Source organism: Gobius niger (genome assembly GCF_951799975.1).
Source record: "Gobius niger genome assembly, chromosome: 9".
NCBI lineage: Eukaryota > Metazoa > Chordata > Actinopteri > Gobiiformes > Gobiidae > Gobius > Gobius niger.
Window position 1 is genome coordinate 16,902,400 of NC_136860.1, and position 27,365 is coordinate 16,929,764.

Below are 27,365 nucleotides of genomic sequence, written 5' to 3' on the forward strand. Positions count from 1 at the left end.
AATGATGATGGTCATTATGGCAGAAAAATTCCCCCAAAATTTTGTTAGACCACAGGATATGTTTCTTTTGGAGCGGGGCATTAAAATGCATTAAAAGTCACTAAAGGATTTGTGCCAAAATCAAGGCCTTAAATGTCATTAAAAAGCATTAAATTGATTCAAACTGGCATTAAATCTGAATTTATTGGAAGATTGAAGAAACATTGCTTAACAACTTTTGGTAAATGTTGCCAATTAGAGTTATATGAAATGTTTGTAAATATTAACAAATGAAATGTGAAATATGCGCTGATTTATTATTTTCTGCATTTGTGGCATTATTTGGGCATTCAAAATGACTTTAAAATGCATTTAATCTGACTTGCTTCTGTCTGTATAAACCCTGTTTCAATACAATGTAAAGTGGAACCGATCGATTTGACTTTCAGTTTAAACAAAAACACAAAACTATTCTCTCAAACTGTGGTCATCCACACTTAAAGGGACTATACAGAGTTTAAAAATGTTTCAATTAAGTATTTTCCTCCCCCTACATGTTCCAGCCATGTCCTAATGTGTAGAATGAGTCAGACCTGTTCACCACAACTGCCTCTAAAATCCTGCACTGTCACTCAAAAAGGTGTTACTTCGGGTCCGAAGTGCCGTCATGCACGAGCTTAAAGGGACTAGATGCAAGTTGGTCATTTTTATGCTTACTACTGCCACCTCAGGCCTTACATGTAACTGCAGTTCCTATATTAAACTGGCGCATGACGGCCCGAAGTAACACCTTTTTGCCTCCGCAGGAAGCGGAAGCAACCGTCCTCCGCTTCGTCCAGTTATTTCTGATAATGGACACCTCATTGTGCATTATCCCTCACATCAATTATACGTGATCTATTAAATTTGTATAACATTTAAACTTACAGATTGTCTCTTTAAGACAATTTAGTCCAATTTAAGTATAATTTACCCCCAATTTAGACCCCTTAAGTTCTGATTTAATCTTCATCTTGGCCTGGTGGTACAAGGTCTTGTATTTTATGAGATGGTACTTGGTGTGACTCTAAATGAAAGCCTATATTCACTGTACTGTATCCCCCAGCTGAATCCATGTGAACCCGTGTGTCTGTGGAGCAGCCAAAAGAGGGATCCATCCCCAGCTCCTGCATTAGGGCTGACGACTGTGACAAAGTGGCTTGCTGCTCTGCTTTAAGCAACACAGAACTGTCATTAGCTGCTACCTGTGCTTAATGCTTTAAGGCTAATGCTTTCACAGAGTCCACTGTGAGTCAAGCTGATAAAGAAACAGAAATGCAGTGTAATTGATCTGGAGGCTGAAATTAGACGGATGTTTTCTGTCTGCTGTTGTATCGATTGCAGTTTGAAACCATTTAGCATTAGCTTGAGTAAGTAGTTTCAACATTAACATCCTAATTTTGGGTCCACGCTAGTAAAACAAAGCACAGATGTTGCAGGAGATTGTGCCCTTCTAATATGAACTGTATGAAGAGACCATGAGTGTAAGGTTGACTGTCTTGCTCAGGTGTTTGATAAAGGACTTCGAAGCCCGCCCCTCTGTGACCCATCTTTTGGAGCACCCCTTCATCAAACAGGCCCACGGCAAAGAGGCGTCCCTCCGAAAGCAGCTGGCGACTCTCATCCAGGAGCAGCAAGACCTGGGCTGCAAAACTAGAACCAAGTAAGTTTCCCCTCTGCTCCACCGTGCAGGTCTGGTTTTGCATAAAGCCTTTGTGAGATGTGTGTTTGTGTCCAGCAGGGGGCAGGCTCTCATCTTTTATCCCCAGAAACTGAGCAGTGTTGAGTGGGTTAAGTTGCCCTTTAAATACAATCAAGGCCAAAACCGGCTCCATCCTTGATTCTTATTCGATGATTATTGTCACATTTGAATGCATAGTTAAATATATATATGAATTTAAATGGTTGTTTGAAATAATGTCCTACAAACCAGTAATATTGACCTGTGATGTAATGGAACCGTTTTGTGGATTTACAATATTTTAAGTAATATGTAAATATTTCATGAAGATGTTTCCAGTATCCAAGCTGATGAGGGAATATATCACATTAATATAATAATCTATTGAGTTAATGGTTGCAATTAGCTATTTACCAAAGCTGTGATCATTAAAATAGACCAATATATATATATTTTATGTTCAAAATCTGCACTGATGCTCTGATAAATCACTGATATAATCATAACCGCAATACTTGTCAGAAGAAGTTGTGTTATGGTCCATAGCTGGTCTATAAAAGATTTTATTCTAGCAAATAGAGGAAAAACTTGAACCTGCCCCTCTCTCCCTGCCTCTGAGGGAAGTGCCATCTATGGAAACCTGCTGTTTTTCTTTTTTTCTACCAGAAAAATTCTGACTTTGTCGCAGCTTAATCTTGGGAATAAAAGAATTGGCTGAACCTGCCCTTGACGGAGGCTCTTGATGTGGTGCCAGCTCTGTTTACTCCGCAGAGGGAGCGCGGAGCGTGGGGCTGTATCCCTGTCCACGGTGAAAGTGGATAATGGGATTAGGAGCTTGTAGGGCGAGAACGGGGCGCGCCTGCTTTAGTCTCTACGCCACAGATCCGTACACAATGACTCCAGATAAGAGTAAAGACATAGCGAACTTAAAAGTGACTGCCGTAGGTGGAATAGTGCAATTTATTTCAAACTTGCTGAGAGGTAGAGGCAGGAAGTCTGGTGTCGTCTCAAAAATGACACAATGATGGGTATTCGCCACGTGATAGTGTCGTATCAAGTGCCTCGATATAAACACTGTCTTTGTGTGATATTTACAAAATTGCATAAAGAAAAAGAAAGAAACAGAGAGAATTAAAGGTAATGAAATTAATAATGAAGTGGTTTCTTTTTTGTTAAAAATGTGAAAAGCACTTCTTCAGTCCTATAACCAGTGTTTCCGAGCCTTCTTTGTTTCATGTACTTCTTTCGTCTTTCATTTATACCTCTAATACTCCATTGAGAGTGTTGTCAATAATTTAAAGAGTGGCTAGCTCATATTTGTTAATAAAGGCATCATTAGTTGTCTTCAGTATGCAGCTAGAATATTTTCCTTTGAAAAGAACATTCAAATATCATTCATTATCTTTCTTTTTCAAACAAAAAACAACACCCTGTACCTTTAATCGAGAAACACTGCTGTAAACTATAGACAATGATGAGACTTGAATTATAAAAACTGATGAGACAAATACTTTTACTCTCTGGTTCAAGTCTCTTTCTGGTTGTCCATATCAAAACGATATTAAATGGTTCATGTTGAAATCTCCAGGGAGTAAATATTTGATATTTTGTGATGCCCCAGGGCTTTTTATTGAATGGTTATTTTTTGTACACCTTTATTTACAGTCAACAAATCAATAAAGCCCACAGTCCAAAACGTGCTACCTTTTCATTTTTATTTTGCTTTTACAGATTTACCTTGATTTTGAAAGATGAAGTTTGCATATTTTTACAGATTTGTATGAAAATATTTTAGAAAAAAAAATTGTGCACGTACAAGTTGATCTGAATATGCAGATTTGAATAGTTTCGTGTGCGTTATTATGAGACAGTGATGCTCTAAAGAACAGGCAGCTTGTATTGAAAAGCATCAGAGACGACTTTTCTCAGGGCAGCTGTTAACATATTCATGGCAACAGACCCAATATGTTTGTCCTCTGCTGATTTTGGAAAAAGTGGTGACAAGGCTTGACCACGTAAAGTTATTGAAAACATAATCTTCTTTGCAAATCCAGCGCATGTGTTAAAGTATCAGAAAACCGCTCTCCACACAGAGCCCTGTTTTGAATCCAGTCTGGAGCCGTCCCTGGAGATTCTCCCGCCGCTCGAAAGGCAGCTGCCTGAGTGCTGACCTCTGTCCTCTGGGGCTCGTTGGAGAGTGATAGGTCAAAACACAGATGAAGTGCAATCACAGCCTGTATTACCGGCTGATGTGTCCCCTGGGGATGCTGTAAATGTTCACACAAGCGTTTATAGGGCTGCTTTTATATTAAGTGCGAAACTAGCTCTTTCTCATTAGAGAGTCACTTAACGGCTTTCCGTGGCATTTCCACGGCTTTGGCTTCACTCAGGCATGAAAGGATCAGCACTCGGAAAACTATTGTGATCGAGAGCTGTCCTGATGATGATCTGGTGAATCTGGAGTATCTGGATGAGGTGACTTTATTTACTTTGCTTTGATGCAGTCTTTTTATATTCTTTGTCATAACTTTATATCATCATTTTAAACAGGAAACGATAATAAGTCATCTCCAGAAACGGTATGAGGAGCTACAGGTGTACACGTACGTCGGAGACATTCTCATCGCTCTCAATCCTTTCCAAAACATTAGCATCTACTCTCCAAGGGTCGGTTATGATTTGAAACAAAAAAGGAGAAAAGTTATAACCACCAAACTTATTCGTGTTTGCTTACATTTTCTATATCCCTTCAGTTCTCCAAATTATACCATGGTGTCAAGCGGGCAGACAACCCTCCTCATATTTTTGCCACTGCTGACGCCGCATACCAAAGCATGGTGTCCTTCTGCAAAGATCAGGTAAAGTGACTGTGAAATGAACAAAACATTTGCAGTGGCCCATATCTGGTGTTATGTCTTCTCTTCAGTGCATAATTATCAGCGGAGAGAGTGGTGCCGGTAAAACAGAGAGTGCACATTTAATAGTTCAGCATCTCACCTTTTTGGGAAAGGTATGTCACGTTCCTATTGTCAAGACGTCTTCATCTCAGGCCATGTGGAGTGTGATTTTTGCTCAGTGGGATGGTGCTGTTCGCAGGCAAACAATCGCTCGCTCCGTGAGAAGATCCTGCAGGTAAATCCACTCGTAGAGGCTTTCGGAAATGCCTGCACGGCCATCAACGACAACTCCAGCCGCTTTGGAAAGTACCTGGAGATGAAGTTCACCCCCACAGGAGCAGTCATAGGGGCCAAAATCTCCGAGTACCTTCTGGAGAAATCCAGAGTCATCAAACAGGCTTCGTATGTGTCACTTTTAGCTCTGGTTTATGCTTTTTGGCCTGTTTACAAAGTGTGTTCATTCTAATGCAGGGGGGAGAAGAACTTTCACATATTTTACTACATTTATGCTGGACTCTACCACCAAGACAAACTCAAAATCTACAGCCTGCCCGACAAGACGCCGCCAAGGTTTGTTTTCTTTGTCAGTGTTTCCTGTAGCGCACCTTGTATTAATAAACTTTTGCTTTGTTCTTCTGCAGGTATATCGACTGTCAGCAATGCAAATTAATACAAGACATTGTTACGATGAAAATGTACACTGAGCAGTTCGACGCAATTCAGGAGTGTTTCCGAAACATTGGCTTCACTGAAGAGGTAACGAAGGAAAAGTGTTTTAATATTTCAAATAAGAATATATCTATAGTCAATTATTTATTTTGCTTTAGTTTAAAGTGATAGTCTGTAAGAGCGATAATAAACAATCAAATTCCTCCCCTCTTTCACCAGAAAGCCCTTCTTAGTTTGCAGAACAGAATTTTCAAGTAAACTATCAAGCTCCTCCCCCTCCCTCCTGATTGGACCTGACCTGGCCGGTTCACAGGAAAAGCTCGTCTCATTGGTCGACGTGGGAGGATACTAGACTCTGATTAGTTGCTGAGATCCGGAAGGAACATAAAAACTTCCAGACTATCACTTTAATATGTTTTTAGTTACTTTTAATTCACTGGTTGCAATTCACTGGTCATTTTGATCATATAATGTTCTCTGCAAACAAAATCGTGCAGCGCTTCTCTTCAGTTTCTTTCATCTTGCAGGAGGTTAACTCTGTTTACAAAATCCTCTCTGCCATTTTGAACACCGGCAATATTGAGTTTGCCTCCATCACTTCCCAACACCAGACAGACAAGAGCGAAGTGCCCAACCCCGAGGCCTTAGAAAACGGTAACTTCTCTTTAACCTGTTTGGCTGCACCCTCCTGTGCATAACGCCTGTTCCCCTTTCAGCCGCCTCCCTCCTCAGCATTGGGCCCGAGGAGCTGCAGGAGGCCCTCACGTCCCAGTGCGTGGTGACCCGGGGCGAGACCATCATCCGCACCAACACCGTGGACAAGGCGGCTGACGTGCGCGACGCCATGTCCAAGGCCCTCTACGGCCGCCTGTTCAGCTGGATCGTCAACCGCATCAACTCCCTGCTGCAGCCGGACACGACTGTATGGTGCGTGTGTGCGTGTGTGCCGGACATGTGGGGGCAGAGCGTCACATCTTCATCTGTCCCGGGCAATCGTCCAGTCGCTGTAACCTTTGGCAAAGTCAGTGGAGGTAGATGCAAACGCACAGTGGGGAAGATCAATGGTGAGGCGCCAGACAAGCAAAGGGGAGCGCAAAAAGTTTTAATAAATTTTTGATACAGGGTTGCGTGCTGAGAAAATAATGTTGAGATGATTAAAAGACTTCAGAGAGACTGCAAAGAGGCTGCTCATTGATCCAAAAGAATTCCTTCATAAATATGAGCATCGACTGTCAAGGAGCCACGCTCGGAGACGTACAAAAGCCGGAGTTCCTGTCGGCGTTCCTGTCATCTTTGCGCTCTGCTTATTGCCATTAACAACGTGGTAGCTCAGGCTAAAAGGTGACCTCTGTGGGGAGTTACCACTGACCATGATAAGCAGCTGAATAGAAATGGTAGAAACCCTCTGCTTTTACACAATCGTGGCATTTGTTCTTTATTGAAAACGACTTGAGGTTAAATCAATGGACGCCAGAAGCAAATCCATTTGACAGTCTTCAGGCAATCCCGAAAGCTGGTGTTTATTATTTTTTACAAACAAAGCTGTCCAGATCAGGCGCCGTATGTGGGTTGAATTCCGATTAACATGAATATTTTATCAATTAATGTGACTGCTGGGGATTTGAATGGAAGAATAAGTTTGTTTGTCCTCTTTTTTCCCCCTTTGAAGTGCTGCTGAGAGTGGCATGAATGTGGGAATCCTGGACATCTTTGGATTTGAAAACTTCAAGAAGAACTCGTTTGAGCAGTTATGCATTAATATTGCAAATGAGCAGATCCAGTTCTACTTCAACCAGCACATATTCGCCCTGGAACAGGTGAGATGCTTTGTTTTCGCACCTATAGGACCATATCGTTTTGAAAACATAGATTTTTCCCGCGGATTCAGATGTTGAAAGGAAGTACAGCAGAGGCCTGTCGTTTTTTAATTTTTGAGCAGAATAAAACAACGCTTCATACAGAGGGACATTTCTCCATTTAGACGGCTGACCTTTTGAGAAAAAAAAACGCTTTTCTTCTCAGTGCCAGATATGTTAAACTGAAGCCCCACCAAACTGGACAGTGCATCTAAAAGTTGGCACATCTTGGAATGATTACAGGTTTGAATCAAAATCTACAAAAGTAAATATAAAAGTGTATACAGTGGGAGGAAAATGTATGTGAACGCTTTGGAGTTTGTCACATTTCTGCCTAAATTGGTCATAAAAAGTGGTCCAATCTTCATCAAAATCATAAGAATGATCAAACAGTGTCCGCTTAAACTTATACCACCCATAACATGTAAAGATTTACAGGACAGGGAGGAAAAAGTAAGTGGACCCAGAATCTTGTTTTGTACAGAGGAATGGTCCAAGATTCATCCTGATCGTTGTGAGCGTCTAAAGGAGTTATTGTTGCAAAAAGAGAGTTAGCCAGCTATTTAATACAAGGGTACTTACTTATACCACGCTGTTGTGAATGTCTCAGGTTTTTCGGCGAAATATCTCGATGAATTTGTGAATTAATTTTTCCATTGATGATAGCGCCACACCAAAAACCAAAACAGCCCCACGCCCTGATTCTCCTGCACCAGACTTCACAGTGGGATGGGGTTTTGATGTTGGTGCTGTTCCATTTTTCCTCCACGCACAACGTTGTGTGTTCCTCCCAAACTCTTCAACTTTGGGTTAATCAGTCCACAGTATATTTTGCCAGTAGTGCTGTGGAGCATCAAAGTGCTCTTTCTCACAACGATCAGGATGAATCTTAGACCATTCCTCTTTACAAAACTGTTCAGCGAGTTTCCTGGGTTCACTTACTTTTTCCTCCTTGTTCTGTGAATGTTCACATGTTATGTAAATGTTTGGGTGGTATTAGTTTAAACAGACACTGTTTATTCATTTATATTAAAGAAATCCGATATATCAGGAATATCTTGTTTAAAAAGAATCACATGAAATGATCAGATTCAATTGATTTATTACACAGCCATATGCGTCTAAAGAAAGGCTAACGTGGTTATAATTTGTGGAGTCGGAGAAAGTTGCATTAGATTTGATTTAAACACAGTCATAGGTCTTGAAATGCTTTTGCTGAATGTGCTCTAAAAGCTGATTTCGCTCTTATGCAGGAGATGACTCCTTTAATTAAGTTAATGAAGCTGTTTACTCTGTTAAGTGCAAGAAGCCTTTATTTTCGGACCAAATTGAACTGACGTTTTCAGTATTAAGATGAAAAGCTTTTACAATATAATCAGCCGTCATTAAAACTCTTGTTTGTGGCATACTTTTAAGAGATCCCATTTTTTCTTTTTTTCTAATTTGATTTTGTAATCAGAAGTCAGTTAATTGGAGTGGAGATGTTTTTTTCAGCAAGGCACTGATTATTTGTAGTTAATGACTTAAACATGAGCATTGGTTCTTCTTTATTTGTAAAACAGTATTTAATAATATTTAAAACAACTTTTTGATCTGAGATTAAATGGATGCGATGGAATGACTCTGGGCTATCTGCCAATTAATTATGAAAATGAAAATGCGTGTTGTTTTTTGCATCCAGTAAAAGAATCCATTATGCCATAAACTTGTGCCGGGGTTTGTTTTTGAGAAACTCTTTCCCTGCACACAAATCATGTACCCCAGTTTGCTTAATTGGGTCATTTAGAGAAAGCATTAATGGGATTGTTCTACATTCATTTGCTGTATTAGATGGAGTACCAAAGTGAGGGAGTCGATGCCAGTCTGGTGGAGTATGAGGACAACAGGCCTATCCTGGACATGTTCCTGCAGAAGCCCATGGGTCTGTTGTCTCTGCTGGACGAGGAGAGCCGCTTTCCCCAGGCCACAGACCAGACCCTAGTGGGTGAGTCCAGACCAGTTTTAAAGAAGTAAAGGTGCACTTTAAAGGACATCAAGCTCTGGTGAAGCTGATGCGATCATTATGAAATGCACAGAATTTGCACAAAGAAGTCATTTTAATGCATTGATGATGATTTGCTAATGCAACTTCATTTCCAGCCTCGAATGACATTACATTTTTTAGCAAGAGGGATTGTGAGGGTTTTTCTCTGTGAATCCCGGTATTACGCAGCATAGGTCTTAATAAAGGAACGGGGTCATCATAACTAACTAAATGTTATTCTCCGCAGATAAATTTGAAGACAATCTGCGATGCAAATATTTCTGGATACCGAAGCGCATGGAGCTGTGCTTTGGGATCCAGCATTATGCAGGGAAGGTAATGCTGAATTATATGATGATTATATTATGAAATAGACTCATACTTGTAGAGTTCAGTCTTTTGGATCATCACTCAAAAGTGAAATATTCCTTATATAATCCTTATAATGTATTGCGAGGTTGCGATTTGCGCCATCGGCCCCGACGACCACCACCAACCACTTATTACTCACTACATTCACCCAGGCTTCCCATCCAACTACCGACCAGGCCCTACCCTGCTTAGCTTCATATCTGACTGGATCGGGCAGAGCAAAGGCAGTAGTGTTTGTTTGAATTGTAAATAATAGAATGTAGTTTACAGATTTCATTCATTTTATTGAGCCACTGACAATAAGCACCCAGCCACGACCCTCTCTGACGATCCTAGTCAAAGTGTGAGCTACCAGGCTGTCACTTGCTTTGTTTTGTATTCATGCTTAAATTTCCTTTACAGGTCATGTACAGCGTGAATGGTTTTTTGGAAAAGAACAGGGACACACTTCCTGCGGACATTGTGGTGGTCTTGAGGACCTCAGAGAACAAACTTCTGCAGCAGCTGTTTTCCAGCCCTTTAACTAAAACAGGTACTATTTCAACTATATATAGTCATCTACCAGGCTGGGCCTTATCTCTATAACAGTGGTTATTGTGCTCCTGATCACCACAATGGGAATGGAAATGAGAACTTTTCTTTGAGACAAACTATTGTTACCCATGCCGGGTTGTGCATGTATTACTCGCTGAATAGTGTCTCCTCTAAATGTTCAGGTAAGTGGGTTTCTCAAAGCGGCGTCCGTGCCCCCCTCATTTGAAGCCTGTGCAGCGCTTGGATAAGTCTGCAGGCTCCATTATCTCTTGAGAGGCTCAGCTCTCTACACAGCGCTCTGTTTTTATTTTCACTAAGCTGTCCCTCTTGGTTTCCCACCGCTCAATGCTATCTGCAGATTGTGGTGCAGTAGGATATTTTTATGATAAGGTTTTTAAATACCCTGAGGATGAAGAAACTGTATTTAGAGAACACAAAAGCAATCTCTCTTCTGTTGGTTCAATGAATGTAGGAATGTGTACGTCATTAGCTACAGCGGAGGCCTCCTGGTCACTCGTCTTAGCATAAGTGCTAATAGGTAAATTATCAGAGTCTGCCTTTTACTTTATTTGAGCTAAGCCACACTCTTGAGTCTTTTCCTATTTACCTTTAAATGCCTGTGTTCAGTCCTCCTGCCATGTTCTCAGAAACTGCCCCTTCCTTTTCAAAGAGGCCACATATTTACATTTTGCGCCTTGTGCACACCTCAACAACTACAGCCAACATCATAGTGTTTATAGAGCGTTCAGATCCACAAACCTATAAGTGACCTTTACTATTTACCACATCAAATAAGACTCAATTAAATAAAAGGAAAGGTGATACATAGAACATATTCTTTTTAATGATGTCACTAAACTTGAGAGAAGTTCATGAGGGAAGCCTGTAAAATTAAGGAATGATTCCTCAAGAATACATGACATTTTTTTGAGGAACAACAAACTCACAGCTCATAAACCTTAGCCATAAAAGCCACACACTAATCATTAAGGAAATCTCAGTTTTAAGTTGTTGTTAATGTGATTCTTTGAGCACAGTGTGATATGTTCTTATGTGCGTACACACAGAGTAAGTGTTTTCCTCACTGTTTTATAAATGATATCCTCAGACAAATGGCAGTAAGTGGTGAGACCAATACAAAGACGACAGATCACAGTCGTGTCCATTCACAATAACGCCCACTGATGAACCATATGTTTTTATTGTTATGACAATAGTTATAAGGGTTTTTAGTAACTGGGAATGCCGACACACTCTTCAATGACAGAAGTGATAATCAGCATACACATGTATCATGTATGTTAATTCTAAAGCCTTTGAATATTTATTCAGTAAAAATAGTGTCTGCTGTCTGGTGTGGAGTTGGAGGTCCAATTTTCTTTCCTTGGTTAAAGCTTCAGATGATCTAATGAGATAAAACGTTCGAGCGTCTTCAACAAATTATCACTCTACAAGAGATAACCAGATGGAGCGAGTGATTTCATATAAATTTAGGCCCACCCGAGAAACTGGATCATCCTGATCTTCAGGGTACATTGCTGGGAATAGATCATTTACATTTATGCTACATTGTCGGAGTAGGGACTGGATAGAGATCTGTTAGCACACAAACTAATGTCTTCATAGAGACACCATGTGTGTTGACCTGTGCACTTGTCTGAATCACATCAGACAATTTAAGGCAAGAATATTGTTGTGTTTGTGATGTTGGTGAACATGGGCTTCTTGAGCTCGGAGATTCAAGTCCTTGATCGTTGAACATGTGGTGGTGTTTTGTCAGAGGAAATGAGCAGTATTTGCATGGACAAGTTCCTCAGAGCCAGGGCCTCACTCAGATCAGGGAGATCAGTGTTTGATGACTGCAGCCAGGGCAGATTGCAGTTGTGTGTGCGAGTGTAGCCCCAGGGTGACTGTTTCTGCTGCTGAGCACATCTGCTCATACCGTCTTCAGACCACTGTTCCTTTGCCACAACATCCACATTCACACATATAACCATGTTACTACAAGCTGCTCATTAGGCTTATGTTCAGCACTCGGTGTAGACCAGGCAGTTCAACGAGATGCATTAGTCTTCTACAGTATAAGGATGAAGGTGCAGTGGAAATGAAAGGCCTCTGTATTCTCTATTGCACAGGAGTGTGGCACATGCTACACAACTGTCTGACACTTCACTTGGAGCAGTGCAGGATGTTTTGAGTCAGCAGCGGGATTTCCAAAGCTCATACATATCAGTCATGATGGCCAGACTTTCTGGTCACATGGTACAACACCCTTTGATCAATGCAACACTGTGTCACTAAAAGCCAATTACACCATGCTGTTTATGATTGATCTGCTCTGACAGTAGAGGGTGGTATTTAAATCAACAGCCCTTGGAGCCATCTCGAGGCATAAACGCTGGTTCTTACAGAGGCTGGGGTTATGGTCGCTTTAATCTCATTTGCCTGCTTGCTGAGTTGAGTTTCTAGATCACATGTTTTGAAAAAGAGAGCGGGAGATATCCCGGGCGCCGCTGCTCGCTCAGCTTGAGAAGGTTGCTTCGCTTGCTCTGTCTTACAACTTTGACTGTGCCCTGTGTCAACAGCTCGATCCTCTGCTTCTGAAGTACAAGGCGCACACTGGCGCTCATAAAAGCATGTAGCGAGGTGTCATATTGAACCAAGGATTGCTTCTTAATCCCAGGCACATTGACTATTCTTGTCAATAGGAGCCCAATACAACTGCCAGCTTGGTCTTTTTTTTATGCAGGATACTTGCTGGGCTTAATTTTCAAAGTGAATGCACAGATGCCAAGGAGGCTTCTTTTTCTCTTACCCCACAGCACTCTCTCAGTCTGCAGTGAAAGACCAGGCCAAGAGCAGCATGAGGAAAGATGGTCCCCCCTCCCTCCCTCCTGTTTCCAAAACTAAATGCTCTGATGGAAAACAAAGCACTTTTCATTGCCAATCAAATCTATCTAATCACAATTTATAGTCCTTTTGCCATCCATTGTGTAATATCATTTAATGTCAGGGTTCATTGAATGTTTTAGTTTATTATGATAATAACACCTGCCGTGCACATATGATTTTTATGCACCTCTGTAGTATTATTTGTTTTAAATGTTGATCATTGTATCATTACATCTTTATATCTTTAATTTTGTCCCTTCAGTGTCTAATAATTGCACAGATCATCTTTAAACAGTTGGTTAGTTAAAAAGTTTGGTTTACTGTGATACTGGTTTGAGAGTTCAGGCCATGTATGGGACCTCTCGCTCAGTCTACAGGGAAATAATTCTCGCTTTTTTTCACTCGCCCTCTGTTTGGCTAATTATGATCCACATCATTAGACAAGACCCTTTCTGTATCTAATTTAGACGGCAGCTTCTTTCAGGCTGGACATCACAGGTGTTCCCTTGGTTTTACGTCTCTGGAGGCACAAATCTTTGAGGATACTGGCTATTAACCCAGGCTCTAATCATCTCGTCAGGAGGGGATATGAAGCCTGCTAAAATAATGAATGAACGCGCCGCGCAGAGGAATATCCAGGAGTGTCCGTTTGCCAGGCTTAGGTACAACTGTCAGAGTTTCTCTCATCACTGCGCGGCCCCTTCATCTTGCCTTGATGGTGTCATGGAAGTGAGAGGCGTGAAAGCGCAGTGACACTCCACGAGCCCGTTCCACTCGCAGCCGCTAATTCATCATGACAAATGTGCTCAGATGATCCGGCCCAGCAGCACTAATGGGGAGAGGAGAGAGCGCACTTCATTTGCACAAGACCCACTCCAATTAATCCATTCAGCTTTACTCTGGGCTAATTGGAGCCGGGCCCTCCCTGCCGTTGTGCTCCTAATGCACCCGACACAGTTTAGCAGCTCCTGCGCCCAAAGATCACACTTTTGTGTGTTCTTTTTGTGTCAGCCGTGCCAAAGGGGCAATGGAGGATTTAAAACCAGTGCTCTTCCTTCTTTTTACAAAATCTGACATTTTCTAAATAATTATGAGACACTGTGTTTTCCCATTTGTCAAATAAAAAGTGCTGTTGAATAGATATCAGAAGAGATTTTCTAAAGAGCATTATCCTTGTTCCTATGGCAAGTTACATTAGAGTTAATCATTCCTCATTCTTTTCACCAAGACACTACAGTAATGTAAGTGTTTTGTGGCCTGAATGCTGTGTCCTGTCAGGAATTTTACTATTATTTTTTTTATTAGACATAATATGGCATACAGGACATACCAACATGGATCATACCCAAGTCATATATTATTCTTCAACCATCCATCCATCCATACATCCCATTCTATAGTCATTGTGTAGTTAAAAGAAGGCATAGCCCCATGTTTCCAGCCCAGCGGTCTAAACCTGTCCTGTACTGAAGTGTTTTAACTTCAAATGAACATTTAATAATTGTACTGAGCAGTCAAAACTCTGGAGCGATTATTCACCTGTCAGATGCTCTTTATCTAAAAAACTTCCATAGTTTCTTCCCTCTTGCTGTAGACGGCTGTTCGGTTAATGCTGCCTCCTGTGTCTGCAGACATATTTTTCTAAAGGTGTGTGTGGCACATCTGTGCAGCTATTGTTTATTCATGGAGTAAACCCTTTGAAATATGTTAAGATACTTCCCACTCATTATAAAAATCCTGCCACCCATGGATTAGGACTTTGATGTCACCAATCCTGCTTCAAAGGCTTCTTTCACTGCTATTAATCAGAGTTTAGCCTCTGAAGATATAGCCAGAGAAAACATTTGGACATCTTGTGCAGAAACTTTGAAATGTTCAGACTGTCTTGCATATGTTCATGTCCTCTCCGCTGTGTGTGGGGCTTTTTGACTGCTGTGCACGCAGCTGTAGAGTCCACACGACTAAGCCAAGGTTTAGGCTCCCTCTGAACTGGCGCACTGGTGCAATTAGTAAGTTCATAAACATTGACAGAAAGAGAAAAATACATGTTTTGATATGATAGCCAAAGACTACACAACATTCAAACAAAGTCCAGCATTTTTGTTGCAATTTTCATCCAGAGTTTCCTAAAACTGAGCCAAGCATAATAAAATGAAAGAAAAATGTTTTGCTTCCTGTAGTCCTTTTAAGAACATTTGCAACTTATTAGCTTTATCATTATATATATTGTTGAAGATGCATACATATACAGGAAATGTGTTGAAAATTCCTTGACATCGTGACATCTTAAAGCCATATTTGGCCGTTCATTAACAGGTTAAGACTCACATGTTTAATACACCTGCTCTGCCCCTGTGTGAAGGAAACTTGGCCACGTCCAGAGCCAGAGTGACTGCAGCCTCCAGGTCTCTGCCTCCTCTGGGATCAGGCCGCACCAAGGTGAGTCGAGTGCTGTGCCACACAGCTCCATGTTTATCTGCAGCTCACAGGCATCGCGTATGAAACGCTCTTCTTCTTTTGTTTATTCCCTTGCCTTTGGTTCTAAGTTATCACCATCTGGGATTTAGGACCACAGTATACTTTTATTGCCTGCTTTTTTATGGGTGTTCAGTTTTTTTTTACTTAAAGAAGTCCAGTGAATAATAATGGTGAAGCATAAGGCAGCTTCATAAAAAGCTCAGGATGTTTTTGTTGTCACTGAAGGAGTCTTAGAATAGTGTGTGTCGTTATCCTTGGCACTGTACTTTCAAATATCTTTATACATACATATGCAGTAAATTCCCTAAGTCACTGCGTCTTGTCTTGTCTATCCTCTTGTGTATTTCTTATTTTCACGGTATCGGCCATCACGCGCTCTTCTCAGTCTCCCAAATACCTGTTGAAGGTAAGATATTAGTTATGTACCAAGAACAATCAAACCATGTTCCAATCACAAACCACTTTCTCATGGAACTATCTTCCTAATCCTCAGCGAATGAATCCAGATTTATTCATCTCATTCACTATCTGCTTTTGGAAAATCAAGATGTTTCTTTGACTTTAATTTATTTTTCTGATACTTTAAACGTACTAATGCAAACATATGCTGCTGATGTGATTCTCCGTATCAGCCAATGGAATTGGACAACATTTTGAGAAAGATAAGACCATGACAAATTCTTTTGACTTTGTGAAAATTCCCTTAAGCGCCTACTCAGTTATTCCTAAAGTAGAAAAGACTTTTGGAATAACAATGTGTTGCCATTGATGTAATATGTATGCTGCTCAATCAAAGTTCGGTGAAGTCGACAGGAAGCAATGAAAAGTTCCTATTAAAGGACCTTCAAACAGTCAGTCTGAGAATGACATCCAACTCTTTGTACGAAACACCTTTAGTTTATCTGCATATTTCCCTCTCTATCTTTAGTAGGCAAAGATAAAGTTTAAAGATCTGTACTCTGCTACATAGACTTACCATAAAATATCCATCGCATCATTAATTTTGATGAAGCCCTGAACTGCAAAGACCATTAAAAAGTCTATATTGTGTCCTCGTTAATCGGGCGTCTTCGAGATGGTGACGGCTACTGCCATTATTCGAAAAGCTTTGCAATTTCCCGTGCCCCACAGCACTGCAGAATGATGCTCTCTTGTTAGCTGTAAGCGTTTATGGGACACACTTAGTACAGATGTTTATTCCCGGTTGGCCCATTTAGTGCTAAGAAGACCTGCTGTAATAATACCTCAATCGCTGTTCGGCTGCACGGGCCTGTCAGGACTAACATAAATGTAGAGAGTAAAATCCTGCCCTCCAGTAACAGTTCTGCTCCTGAGAACTCATTGGCTGGATGGTCACTGCTCTTGCCTCACAGCAAGCAGGTTGTTCCCTGTGATGGTTGGCGCTCGTGTGCCATTGTAAAATCCATAGTTATTATAATGAGAGCGAATGGTAAATATTGTCTCTTACAATGAGCCTCACCCTGTAGTCGCCCCACTTGAATGATCCGAACATTTTGGGCTCATTGGGGAGGAGCTTGTTGCTGATGAGGTGCATGTGCTCAGGTGGACACTATGGAGATGATGCGTCACCCCGGGGAGACCACCACCATGAGGAGACAGACTGTGGCCTCCTACTTCAGAGTACGTCCTAAAATATACAAATAAATAATGCACCAGAGTCACAGATTGATCTAAACTGATTGTTGTTGGATTGTGCGCAGTTCTCTCTGATGGACCTGTTGTCCAAGATGGTCGTGGGTCAGCCTCACTTTGTGCGCTGCATCAAACCCAACGACGACAGACAGGCGCTACGGCTGTGTCAGGAGCGAGTGCTGGTGCAGCTGCGGTACACCGGCGTCCTGGAGACCGTCAACATCCGCCGACAGGGCTACTCCCACCGCATCCCGTTAGAGGAATTTGTCAACAGGTTCGAGCGGGCCCTCTCCACACACTAACACACAACTGTTTTATTGCACATGGTACAAATACAGAAATACTTTGACCTCATACTAACAATACACTTTCAAATTCCTGCTTAGAATGAATGTAAACCATTTTCTATATGTTGCTACTGTGTAGCCGAACCCCAGCAGGAGTAGTGCCTGCAGACAAATGACTAAACTGCACCTTTAGTGAAAACTGATTTAAATGTGCACTCCTATATCAAAGGGTTGTCTGATGTTACCAGGCACTGCTTTGTATTTACCATCAAAGAAATAACAGGTATCAACAGGAATTAGAATGAAAGGCTGTAGATCGAGGCGGGGAGCGGGTTCAAAGAAGTTTTTTTCTTCGTGTTGTTGTTCTCCTTTTTGACCAACATCAGAACACAAGAGACGAGCAACTACTGTCGGAGCCTTGATGTCCCTGTGCAAACCGCTCGAGCCGCTCTGTCCTCTGCTGCGTTTTGTAAACTCTGGCCAGAGAGTCGATGTCCAGGCCAGGCTAAGATGCCGCAGCTCGGGCTGATTGGCGACACTAGCCACTGACACCGGACACTGGGCCACTGTAGACGCCACAACAATGGGCCTCTGTTGGCGACTCACCTCTCGGGCACACTCAGTCTCTGCTTATACTTTTCATTCAGGGGATTTGATCTTTTCAGAAATAAACACTAAGTTAGAGTTTCACTGTCCTGCTTCTATAATGGAACCCCTTACATCCACTGTCATTATCCATTCTGTCATAAAGCTTGTTATGAAAATCTGTTCTGTTTTTTTCCTGTGTAATAAATGGACAGCACACCAACCCCAGCATATTTAAGTTACCATATATTTTTTTTTTCTTTTTAGATATTACTATCTTGCCTTTCGAGCACATCAGCCACCTGAGCCTGGAAAAGAAAATGCCATTGCCATATTGGAACGAGCCAAACTAGAGAACTGGGTGATGGGGCAGACAAAGGTAGCTTCATTTTCTTTTATCAAACAAAAAGCCTTATTTAAATTCCTAAAATTTTGTTGCCTAGGTTTTTCTGAGGTACTACCACGTGGAGCAGCTGAACCTGCTGTTAAGGGAAGTGATTGCGCGGGTGGTTGTGATACAAGCCTTCACCAAAGGGTGGCTCGGGGCCCGGCGTTACCGAAAAGAAAAGGACAGGAGAAACCGAAGTGCCATCATTATCCAGTCAGGTACAACCAACAGTCACTGCAGTTACATGAGCAAAATGAGTGAGCACAGTCTTTATCTGTGTGTATCTAAACAGCTGCACACAAGTTACATACAGTGTAATCATTTGACCTATTTGTATATAGTCCTGTAGTTTACTATGCAGCAGTGATTCTTCACCACGGCATGACGAGTGAGGGGTAAAAGCAGTTCAGACTACAGTGGGAGCTCAGAGAGTTCAAAGGGATCCATGGCTCTGCCTCCTGTTTCCACCTTGTTTTGAAGAGGGATCGTGTGCTCTGTGCGCAGTTGTTTTGTCAGTAATCATTTAGAGACGCACATAAACTGTCTCTCTCTCAGCCTGGAGGGGCCATGTAGTCCGTCAGCACCACAGGCGGCTGAAGAGGGAGCGAGATGAGGCGGCCGTTCGAATCCAGTCAGGTATGACGATCGACAAGACGATCCACCGACACAAACTTTTTGAGTCTGCACATAATGTCCACATGGTTTCCTTTCGCTTTTTTCATCTTTTTGATCTCAACGAGTGGCCTGTGAAACAGTAAGAATGAATTAATAATGCAGGATCGCTATAGAAAGTTCGGGGCATTTGTTCCCCATGTTTCAGAAGAACAGTGGACATTGAGGCCCCTTTCATCTCATTCCCAGTAAAAGGCAGAAGAGCGGCTTATCCTTCTGCTTCCTCACCGTTTCCTCTCACATTCCAGGCCCACAACACGGCCCTCACATACCAGAAACAAGATGCCTTTTTATACTGTCAACCTTTTCATCTGAAATGTAAATGAATTCTTACTCGGTGTGCCTTGACGGAGATCAAAGTGGGCACATTAACCTTCCTGCCCCCCCCCTCCTTGTCAGTGGAGGACAAGGGTGGGTGCCAGAGGGGCAGGACGAGGGAGGGCTGGGGGGAGGAGATCTGGCATTGTTCCCTCTGGCTCTCCTCAGGGCTCCCCTCATCTGGCACAGGGGAAGCTTCTCCGTGGCCTGCGCACCTTGTGTAAATGGCGCTCATTAAAGCCCTTGTAAATAAGGCAGGAGAACGGCTGAACATGTTGGAGGTGCGCGAGGCAGCCTGTGTCTCCGCCGCTGCCCCTTCTCGGAGCAGCTGTTTGTGTGTGGCCCGGGCTCAAGGGAAAACCTGAACCTGACATAAGTGGGGCCCTCAGCCCGCGGCGCGCCACTCCAGCACATTCACATTGTACGCTCTCTCCGCCGCTTATAGCCTTTGAGGTGGGCACATTTGCATTCTGAAAATAAACAGATGCCTTTCAAATGCATGAGGCTGGTGGCTCCTCAGATCTCAGCGGGGCCTCGGGGACGTGCTCACCATCGATCAGATTAGACCATGCAAAATACTACCAAGCCCAACAATGCACTGGAGCTCACTCTCTCCTGCAAAATATCATTCTACAAGGAAAACACAAAGCCGGCTGAAGCACCTAGTCAGCAGGATCCATTTTTATCTAAACTTGGACTCAACATGTGCACGCTCTACAACACCACAACTCACACCTATGTTAAACCCACTCTCTAGTCTTCATTTAATCCCCTTTTTTGTTTTTATTTCTGTCATTGTCATAACAGTGTCGCAATTGTGGAGGGTCAAGAAGCCAGAGCCCTTGATCTTTCCCGTAGTTGATCATACGCGCTGTTAGCTGCAGCACCAGCTCGTTTCTTGCTCCCACAATCCCTCCCGCACATCCCGATTGTTTACGTGAATTAATTCATTTGGCATAAAGCAAAGCAAAGCAGGCCAGACTGTCACAGAAATAAATTGCACCGATTTAGCGTATTACATCCATGTTACTAATCTGCTCTTTTTACAAATTGCTGGGTTTAAAATTTGTCTTTTCTTGTAGTATAAAAAATAGAAATGTTCTCCACTTGAAGAAAATGATGACTGTATGTTAATATTTTAACACTATCTCTTTCGGTATTGTTTACTGCTTAAGCTTGGTTAGTAGGGCTGGGTACCGTTAGTATTCCTCTGGTATCAGTACTACTAGTACTAGGTACTACTACTACTGAAAAAAAAAAAAGTATTGAAAGCAGGTACCAAAAAAAAATCTTCTAACTTTGGATCCAAGTGTTTATGCTGTTGGTCCAGGGTCAGTGTTAAACAAAGTGACTTGGTTGTCTCAGCTCAAGTGAACTTTTGCCCCAGTTTCTTCTTGGTTTCACAATTTTTTTCCCTTCGTTTTTGCCTCTTTTTTTTTATTACTAATAGTTTCCCTATTTCCCCACATGTTTGATCCATTTTAAGAAATGTATGTTAACATAATGTTTCCTTATTTTTGCAACAATTTACTAAATTTCCCCCACAAATTATTCTAATTTATAGTTGACAAATATTTAATATAGGTATCTTAAAAAGTATCGTTCAGGTATCGGTAGTGAAAATCAAGTATCGTTAAAGTACTGGTTTTGAAAGCGTAACAGTGCCCTAATGGCGAGTAATTGTCCTTATATTTGAATGTCTCCCTGTGACTGTAGTGTCTATAGTGTCTTTCATTAAAAGTTGCATGCTGCTCGTTTTGTTGTTTTTGACAAAATCTTTACAGTTTATAGGGGTCACCGGGTGAGGCGGGACCAGAGACCCCAAAGCACCAGCACCAACCGAACCACCTGGTGAGCACTGCTATTTTCTTTTGCTGCTGACGTTGGACAGGCTTCATTTGCCTTGTAATGTTGACTCAACCGAAGGAGAAAGCTCCACCCAGTGCACCACATCTCACACGTTCATAAATATACTAAATATCTTTCAAACAAGCACAGTTGCCGACCACAATGGGGCCCCGGCCGGCGCTGCGCTGGTCTCCAGATGTACGGGCTGTGGGCTTGTATGTTTTCAGCACATGAGGAGGCCAGCCATTAAGAAAATATGTGCCAAGGAAGGAGCAGCCACTTACTGCACAGCCTCACCCCAGTTTCTTCATTCACTCCTCATCTCTTGACACGTTCAGAGATAGTTTTTAATGTTCACATTTTGATTGCTTTGTAAATATTGTATAATCCGCTCAGTGTAACGCATCGAATCGGCCTTTATGTCCCGGGACTAGATGTTGAGTGACTTCTGGACTCTCCAGACTCGAAATACTGGATTTACACATCTGAAAGTGTTATGCTTGTTGTATACGCAGACTGCGCACGGCCTCTTTGGGGGATTTTCACTCAGTGTTTACAATCGTATTCCTTGGTGAGAAAAAACTTCAAAACCACCACTTAACAATTCTGTTTAATCAGTGCTGCGATCTCTCCATACATATAGATTTATTTTGACATTATCTGACCCATTTTTCCCGTCAGTAACATCTGTGTACTCACCTACATGCTGTTCACCCCTTTTGATATCATCTCTGCCCATGCACAGAATCCATGTTTGCATCCATACAGAGTTGTATCACCAAGACAGCATTCTGAGTGCAAATGGACCTCTCTGTGTTTATTCATTTAAATGAGTTTTTATTATATGTGTCTGTGTGTGTGTTTGGAGACGCCCGGGCTAGCACTAGAACACATAACATCATTGCTTGGCATTTAAAACGATAATTGTGTGTTCATTATTGTCTTTTTGTTCACAGGTCAGATGAGAAACAAGCCAAAAGCCGTCACGTACAAAGGCCAAATGTGAGTATGCGAATCTTCTGTATAATGCCACTCTTTCCTGAGACAAAAGAGTGCTCATGCTCCAGTCCTCGTCCCGACTGAGGGTGGTACAGGAACGAGAGAATCAAAAGGCTGGAAATTCACGGCTGAGAATAAACGCTGGCTCTTCCCCGAGGTGATTTGTCTTTGCGCTCTTCTTTCTACAGATGTTAGACCCCTTTTTTTAGTAAAGACCTGAGGTTCTTTGGTAGCACTTTGATATCCTGCTCGGATTCAATATGTGAAATAGAAGAGCCACTCCGTGACTTGGAGCACATCACAGTCTTTGAAGTCTGATCCAATTTTTGCTGCTCACCATTTGATGTTGAAAGGATGAAATGAGGAAAATGTACAGTTTTTGCCAGTAACTCTGCTGAGCATATGTAAGATTAAAAAAGCAAAATCCTTTGGAGGATGTACTTAGAAATGTTAAGCAGATTAATACTTTCCTATAGCTCTTTTATTCAAGATAAAATTAAATATGAAGACGAGGGTGTATGCTGTTTTCCCTCTCACAATTAAGTCAGTGTGGCGCTGTTTGTTAGGAGCCAGGGATGGGGATATGCAATTGCATTAGCATTTGATTAACATTGCAAAGCACATTAATGGCTTTGAGTTATAGGAGTGCCAAATTGTAAATAAATGAATACAGTTGAAATGCCAAATTAAAAAGCACATTAAGGGACTTGCTTGAACTTGTTTCTATTTGTTGTGCACTTGCATTGACAAGGCTCTTCTGGGTGTGTTTCTGCCTGCTCCTTTCAGGTCGGCCCCGACAGCCAAGACAGACAAGTGAAAGACGTCAACAAAGACAAAGGCAAAGCAGAAGACAGTGTAGCGAAGCCTGGCGGGGAGACAGTCAGGCTGCGAGACATGCAGTGTAAACAAGGTAAGCCCATGCACAGAGCTGGCGGCTGCAGGTAATTACACAAAGAGACAGCAGAAATCCTGCTTTAATGGATAAAGTACCATTTTTAATACGGAAGCCCTTTCAACCTTTCATCCCAGAATCCTCTGCTGTCATTCTTTGTTGACACCAAAAAGAGAGACACATTTGTGTGGTATTTTAATAACCCGGGTCAGCTCATCATAAGCGTCTCATGGAGAGTAGGGGGCTTTGAAGGTGGCAGGAGCACTTCAAAGGCTGCGTTTCTCAACGGCGAGACCTTCACTTAGTATCATCAATGACTTTAATAGAGCAACACAGCTTCAGTGACAAGAAAATACACAAACCCTGATTTGTTGAACATATGTTTGGTTTGCTCTTTGCCCTGGGCCATGAATTACATTAATTCAGTCTGCCTCAGAGGCAGAGTGGGTGGCTGTACAGGGGGTCCGCTGCGTTCGCCGTCACCCAGCTCCGTGCTACTTCATCCGGGGTGAGCAGGATGTGGTCCTTCATTAATGTTATTAGAGGTGTGCGAGGGGGGAGGGAAGGTGGGATAGTGTTTAGTGGTGAGGCTGTGAGATTATGGGGATTAGACATGATAATGTAACACAGACAGAGCTCTCCAGCGGGACTAGGCTTAGTGTCAGCGCGCTGCAGCAGGTCTGGGTTAGATAGCAGCTAATTCGGTAATGCTGTGTACAGGTGACCCCGCTCCCAGGCGTCACTACTGTGTTTGATCGTTTTATAACATCAATCATTAAACTCAGCCATGCACTAATGCATTAAAGTCAAGGACTGCACTTAAAGTCATCACACAATTTTATGGCAAAATATGCACAATCACAGTCAAACAAAAATAGCACAGCTATGAATTGTTTTATTTTCAGGCCAGTCATGTGAAAAGGCCTCCCTCCTCCCTTCCTGCTGCAGGCTGCGAAGCGTTTCATTTTTAGTTTGTGAGCTTCATCATTGCCCATTTAGGAGGTCTTCTTTCAGGACAACCCATTTGAATATGTTGTGAGAGGCCACGGTGGCGGAGGCACAGGGGCACACTTTGATCCCCGCAGATCTGAGAGCCTGCTCTCTTTCTTCTGTCCCGAGGTTGAGCGAGTGTGGCCCTGCCAGATGTTTGGAGACCAGGCTCCTTCCTGTGTCTCATCCCTGCATCGCCTCTGGTGATAAGTGCGGCTCAACCTGCTCTTTCAGGACACCAGCGGAGAAAACAGAATCAGGCATGGAAATGGAATTAGCCCAGTCTCATGCAGCACGCTCCCTACAGCCGCCCCCCTGAAAGCCACACCAGGCGGGGCATGACCTGAAGGTTGATGGACATGGGCTGTTTTCACAGCTCATCACATCATCTTATACAAGTCTAATTCTGAATGGTTAAGGGTAATACATCCTGAAAAACGTAAACAAAAACATAAAATAATACTTCAAATAGTTTGAATGAAATTGAGAAATATCTTAATTCTTCTGTACTGAGTTGAGTTTAGAAAGTTTAGACGGAACGGAAGTAATCTGTGCCCTTGGGAGGAGGACTTAACATTGGGATAGGCGACTATTTGTCACTTCTAAGCTGAATACCCAGGCTGCTGCTGCAGCGGCGTGTTGTGTGGGGGCATTAAAGCACTAGAGGCGCTCTCTGATGACTGCGCCTTCACCCTTTGATTCCCGTGTTTTGTCACTGAAATATTACACATACACGGTGCATTCATGTAAGCCGCTCATTCAAGTGGTTGTCACCTCTCGTCACCTGTCTTCAGAGCTGCAAATATTAACACAACATGTTTGGAGCGGAGTCGCTGAAATAAAGCCGGCGATAGCATCAGAGCGCTGCTTATGCTCCTCAGCGTGGTAAACAGGATGGCGCTATGGATCCGTCAAAGCTGACTTTATAGTGTATGAAAGCTGAGCTACTTATGTTAACAGGCTTTTTGAAGATTATAGTCGTGGTAAACATATGTGTCGAGAGAGACATTGATAAAGTCGAGCCACAACACAGGGAGCAATTACTTCCAAAGACACTCAACCTGTTCGTTTGAAGGGACAACAAAGGCAAAGCGGAGATGGGCCGAGGCAGAGCTGGCAATCGCAGTGCGGGAACTATCAATGAGAAACAACTCTTTGTCATAACAGCACAAGCATTGGTAACTACTTCATCTTTTATAACACATTAATAACTCAATCTTAATCTTTTTAATCATTTATAAGCACAGAAATGTTAATAACGTAATTGCTCTGACCCTGTAGGTCGGAGAACTAGCCCTAACCGTTACCATTCCTTCATCAGTCACAGGGATGATACAGCACATACAGCATCCATTTAGGTGTTTATGAATGATTAATAAATGATTAAGGAAGCTTTATTAATGTTTTATTAATGATGAATTAAGTATTTATCAATACTTTAGACATTAGAGCAGCACAATCACATGAGAATCTTTTCTCCCTGACTTTCAACACGAGGTAAAGAGACACCTTGGCATTGTAATGTTTAGAAAGCTATGATGTTGTTGTAAATATGCTTTGATGTGATTGAAACGTCTGATCATTTGCAGCTCGAATTGGATTTGCACATTCTCTCTTCGCCCTCATCTGCGCTCCATAACTCCAGCTGAAACAAATCACAGCAACTTATGGACTGTTAGCTGGGAGTTCAGTGCCCAGTCACCTTTTATTTTATTCATTTTTCCCCCGACTTCTGTCCGATCTCCCTCCCTCCACGGCCCACACTCCAAGTTGGAGCCAGAGGAGGAGAGAGGCGCAGCTGTGGAGCATCGCGATCTGCCCCGACAAACGATCCGCCCTCGCCGTGTACCGCACACAAACACCCTCCCTCCCTCTCACTCTCATTCATCTCCTGTCCGACCGGATGCCTTCAGTTTTAGGCAAATTACAAACTCGAGCGCAGAAGCGGAGATTTGTGGAAGGGATAGGAAAGACTCAGCTCCAACGGAAGGAGTCGCCTCTGCCTGACGCTACCTACATAATCCTCTTAATGTCAGTAGGAGTAGTTAACAGGATGTACTTCCAAACTGCTCATCTTCACGATTTCCCACTGAATAATCTCCTCAGACGGAAAATCAAGGTGCAGGGGAAAAATTCTCACAACTTCCCAGTAATTATAGTCAGCGATTGAGTCATCCGACGTAATGCAAGTTGCAAAGTTAAAAAGTTAATCTCACAAATGTACGTTTCAGCGAGCAAAGAAGTTAATTGTTGTAACTTTTTAAGCAAATCGTATTGCACCGCGGCACATGTGGGAAACAACACGAAGTATGTTTTCCTAGAGAGATATTGAATGATTGACTGGTGTCGACTTCTGAGGTGTTTCTTCACAGACACTTTTGGAGTCAAAACCTCCCAATCATCCGTCAGCGTAAATGATTGATTTAAGCGATGGAAAAAAAAATTCCTTCCAAAACGAACAACATCCGCCTCTTGCATTAGTTAAAAACAGATGCGGAATATTTGCGAAGTATGGACGAGCAGCTTTGTGATCGAGAGCAAATGAGAAACAGACTCGTGAAACGTTGATGCCAAAACGTAACAAATAAAATCGTGTTTCCGATCGCAGCAATGATCCAGGGGGAAAAAATAGGTTAACAGGTTTTTCTCATTTTTTCGTTTTTCTAATTTTAAACAAGATCTACGATTAAAAAAAACATACCATTTCACTTTTCCTTTTTCTTTGCAGCATTTAACGTAAAAAAAGCTATTCTTTCTTTCCAAGGTCCAAACTCTAGTCCAGTTATTGGTACATTTAATCACCATTCAAATAAAAGGGATTATTTGCGCCGCCCTAAAAAAAAGTAAAGATAACAGTTTGGACTCACTTATCAGCTATCACTCAAATCTAAAAGCTCCTCGACTGGAGTTTATAGCCTATAGGCCAGTGTAACGCCTCATTTGAAAGCCAAGACCTACAAAACTCATTTAAATGTATTTTTTCCCTTTTTCCTGTCAAGTTTTGGTCCTCATTTTCGTCTCATTTTTGTCGCTGTTTTGACAATCTTTTCAATCTGCTTATAGATTTGGGGCGAAGCCAAACTGGGGAAAATGTGCTGGGTTCAGGCGTGGGTTAAGAGGTTAATTAAGACGTCAAAAATCTCTCCTTTTACGTGATGCACTTCCTCTGCATGACTAAACAAAGCCTGAGCAGTTCGTCCGCGTTCTGGTGATTGAGGCACGTGACGCGGGAAACAAATCAATACATCTTTAATTCATCCCACTATACATTCCTGTTAGCAACTCTTTTATGCCCCCCCCCCCCCCCCCCCCT

At 42.3% G+C, this 27,365-nt stretch overlaps 1 protein-coding gene across 1 annotated transcript in view; it reads left to right on the forward strand.

Annotated features, from left to right (window-relative positions):
• The window catches only part of myo3b (myosin IIIB), a gene marked incomplete at its 5' end in the record, with an annotated part of 40,089 nt that overhangs the window by 1,439 nt on the left and 11,285 nt on the right, over positions 1–27,365 (forward strand). Inside the window, 23 exons of the mRNA XM_079562638.1 lie at positions 1,526–1,681; positions 4,090–4,174; positions 4,250–4,366; positions 4,453–4,557; positions 4,626–4,709; positions 4,796–4,998; positions 5,068–5,166; positions 5,238–5,352; positions 5,793–5,919; positions 5,982–6,192; positions 6,935–7,082; positions 8,952–9,105; positions 9,392–9,480; positions 9,919–10,048; positions 15,305–15,381; positions 16,984–17,061; positions 17,142–17,347; positions 18,213–18,324; positions 18,389–18,551; positions 18,889–18,969; positions 22,128–22,173; positions 22,216–22,327; positions 22,957–23,080. Of these exons, the coding sequence (XP_079418764.1) occupies positions 1,526–1,681; positions 4,090–4,174; positions 4,250–4,366; positions 4,453–4,557; positions 4,626–4,709; positions 4,796–4,998; positions 5,068–5,166; positions 5,238–5,352; positions 5,793–5,919; positions 5,982–6,192; positions 6,935–7,082; positions 8,952–9,105; positions 9,392–9,480; positions 9,919–10,048; positions 15,305–15,381; positions 16,984–17,061; positions 17,142–17,347; positions 18,213–18,324; positions 18,389–18,551; positions 18,889–18,969; positions 22,128–22,173; positions 22,216–22,327; positions 22,957–23,080 (2,822 nt within the window). The remainder of the gene's footprint in view (positions 1–1,525; positions 1,682–4,089; positions 4,175–4,249; positions 4,367–4,452; positions 4,558–4,625; positions 4,710–4,795; positions 4,999–5,067; positions 5,167–5,237; positions 5,353–5,792; positions 5,920–5,981; positions 6,193–6,934; positions 7,083–8,951; positions 9,106–9,391; positions 9,481–9,918; positions 10,049–15,304; positions 15,382–16,983; positions 17,062–17,141; positions 17,348–18,212; positions 18,325–18,388; positions 18,552–18,888; positions 18,970–22,127; positions 22,174–22,215; positions 22,328–22,956; positions 23,081–27,365) is intronic.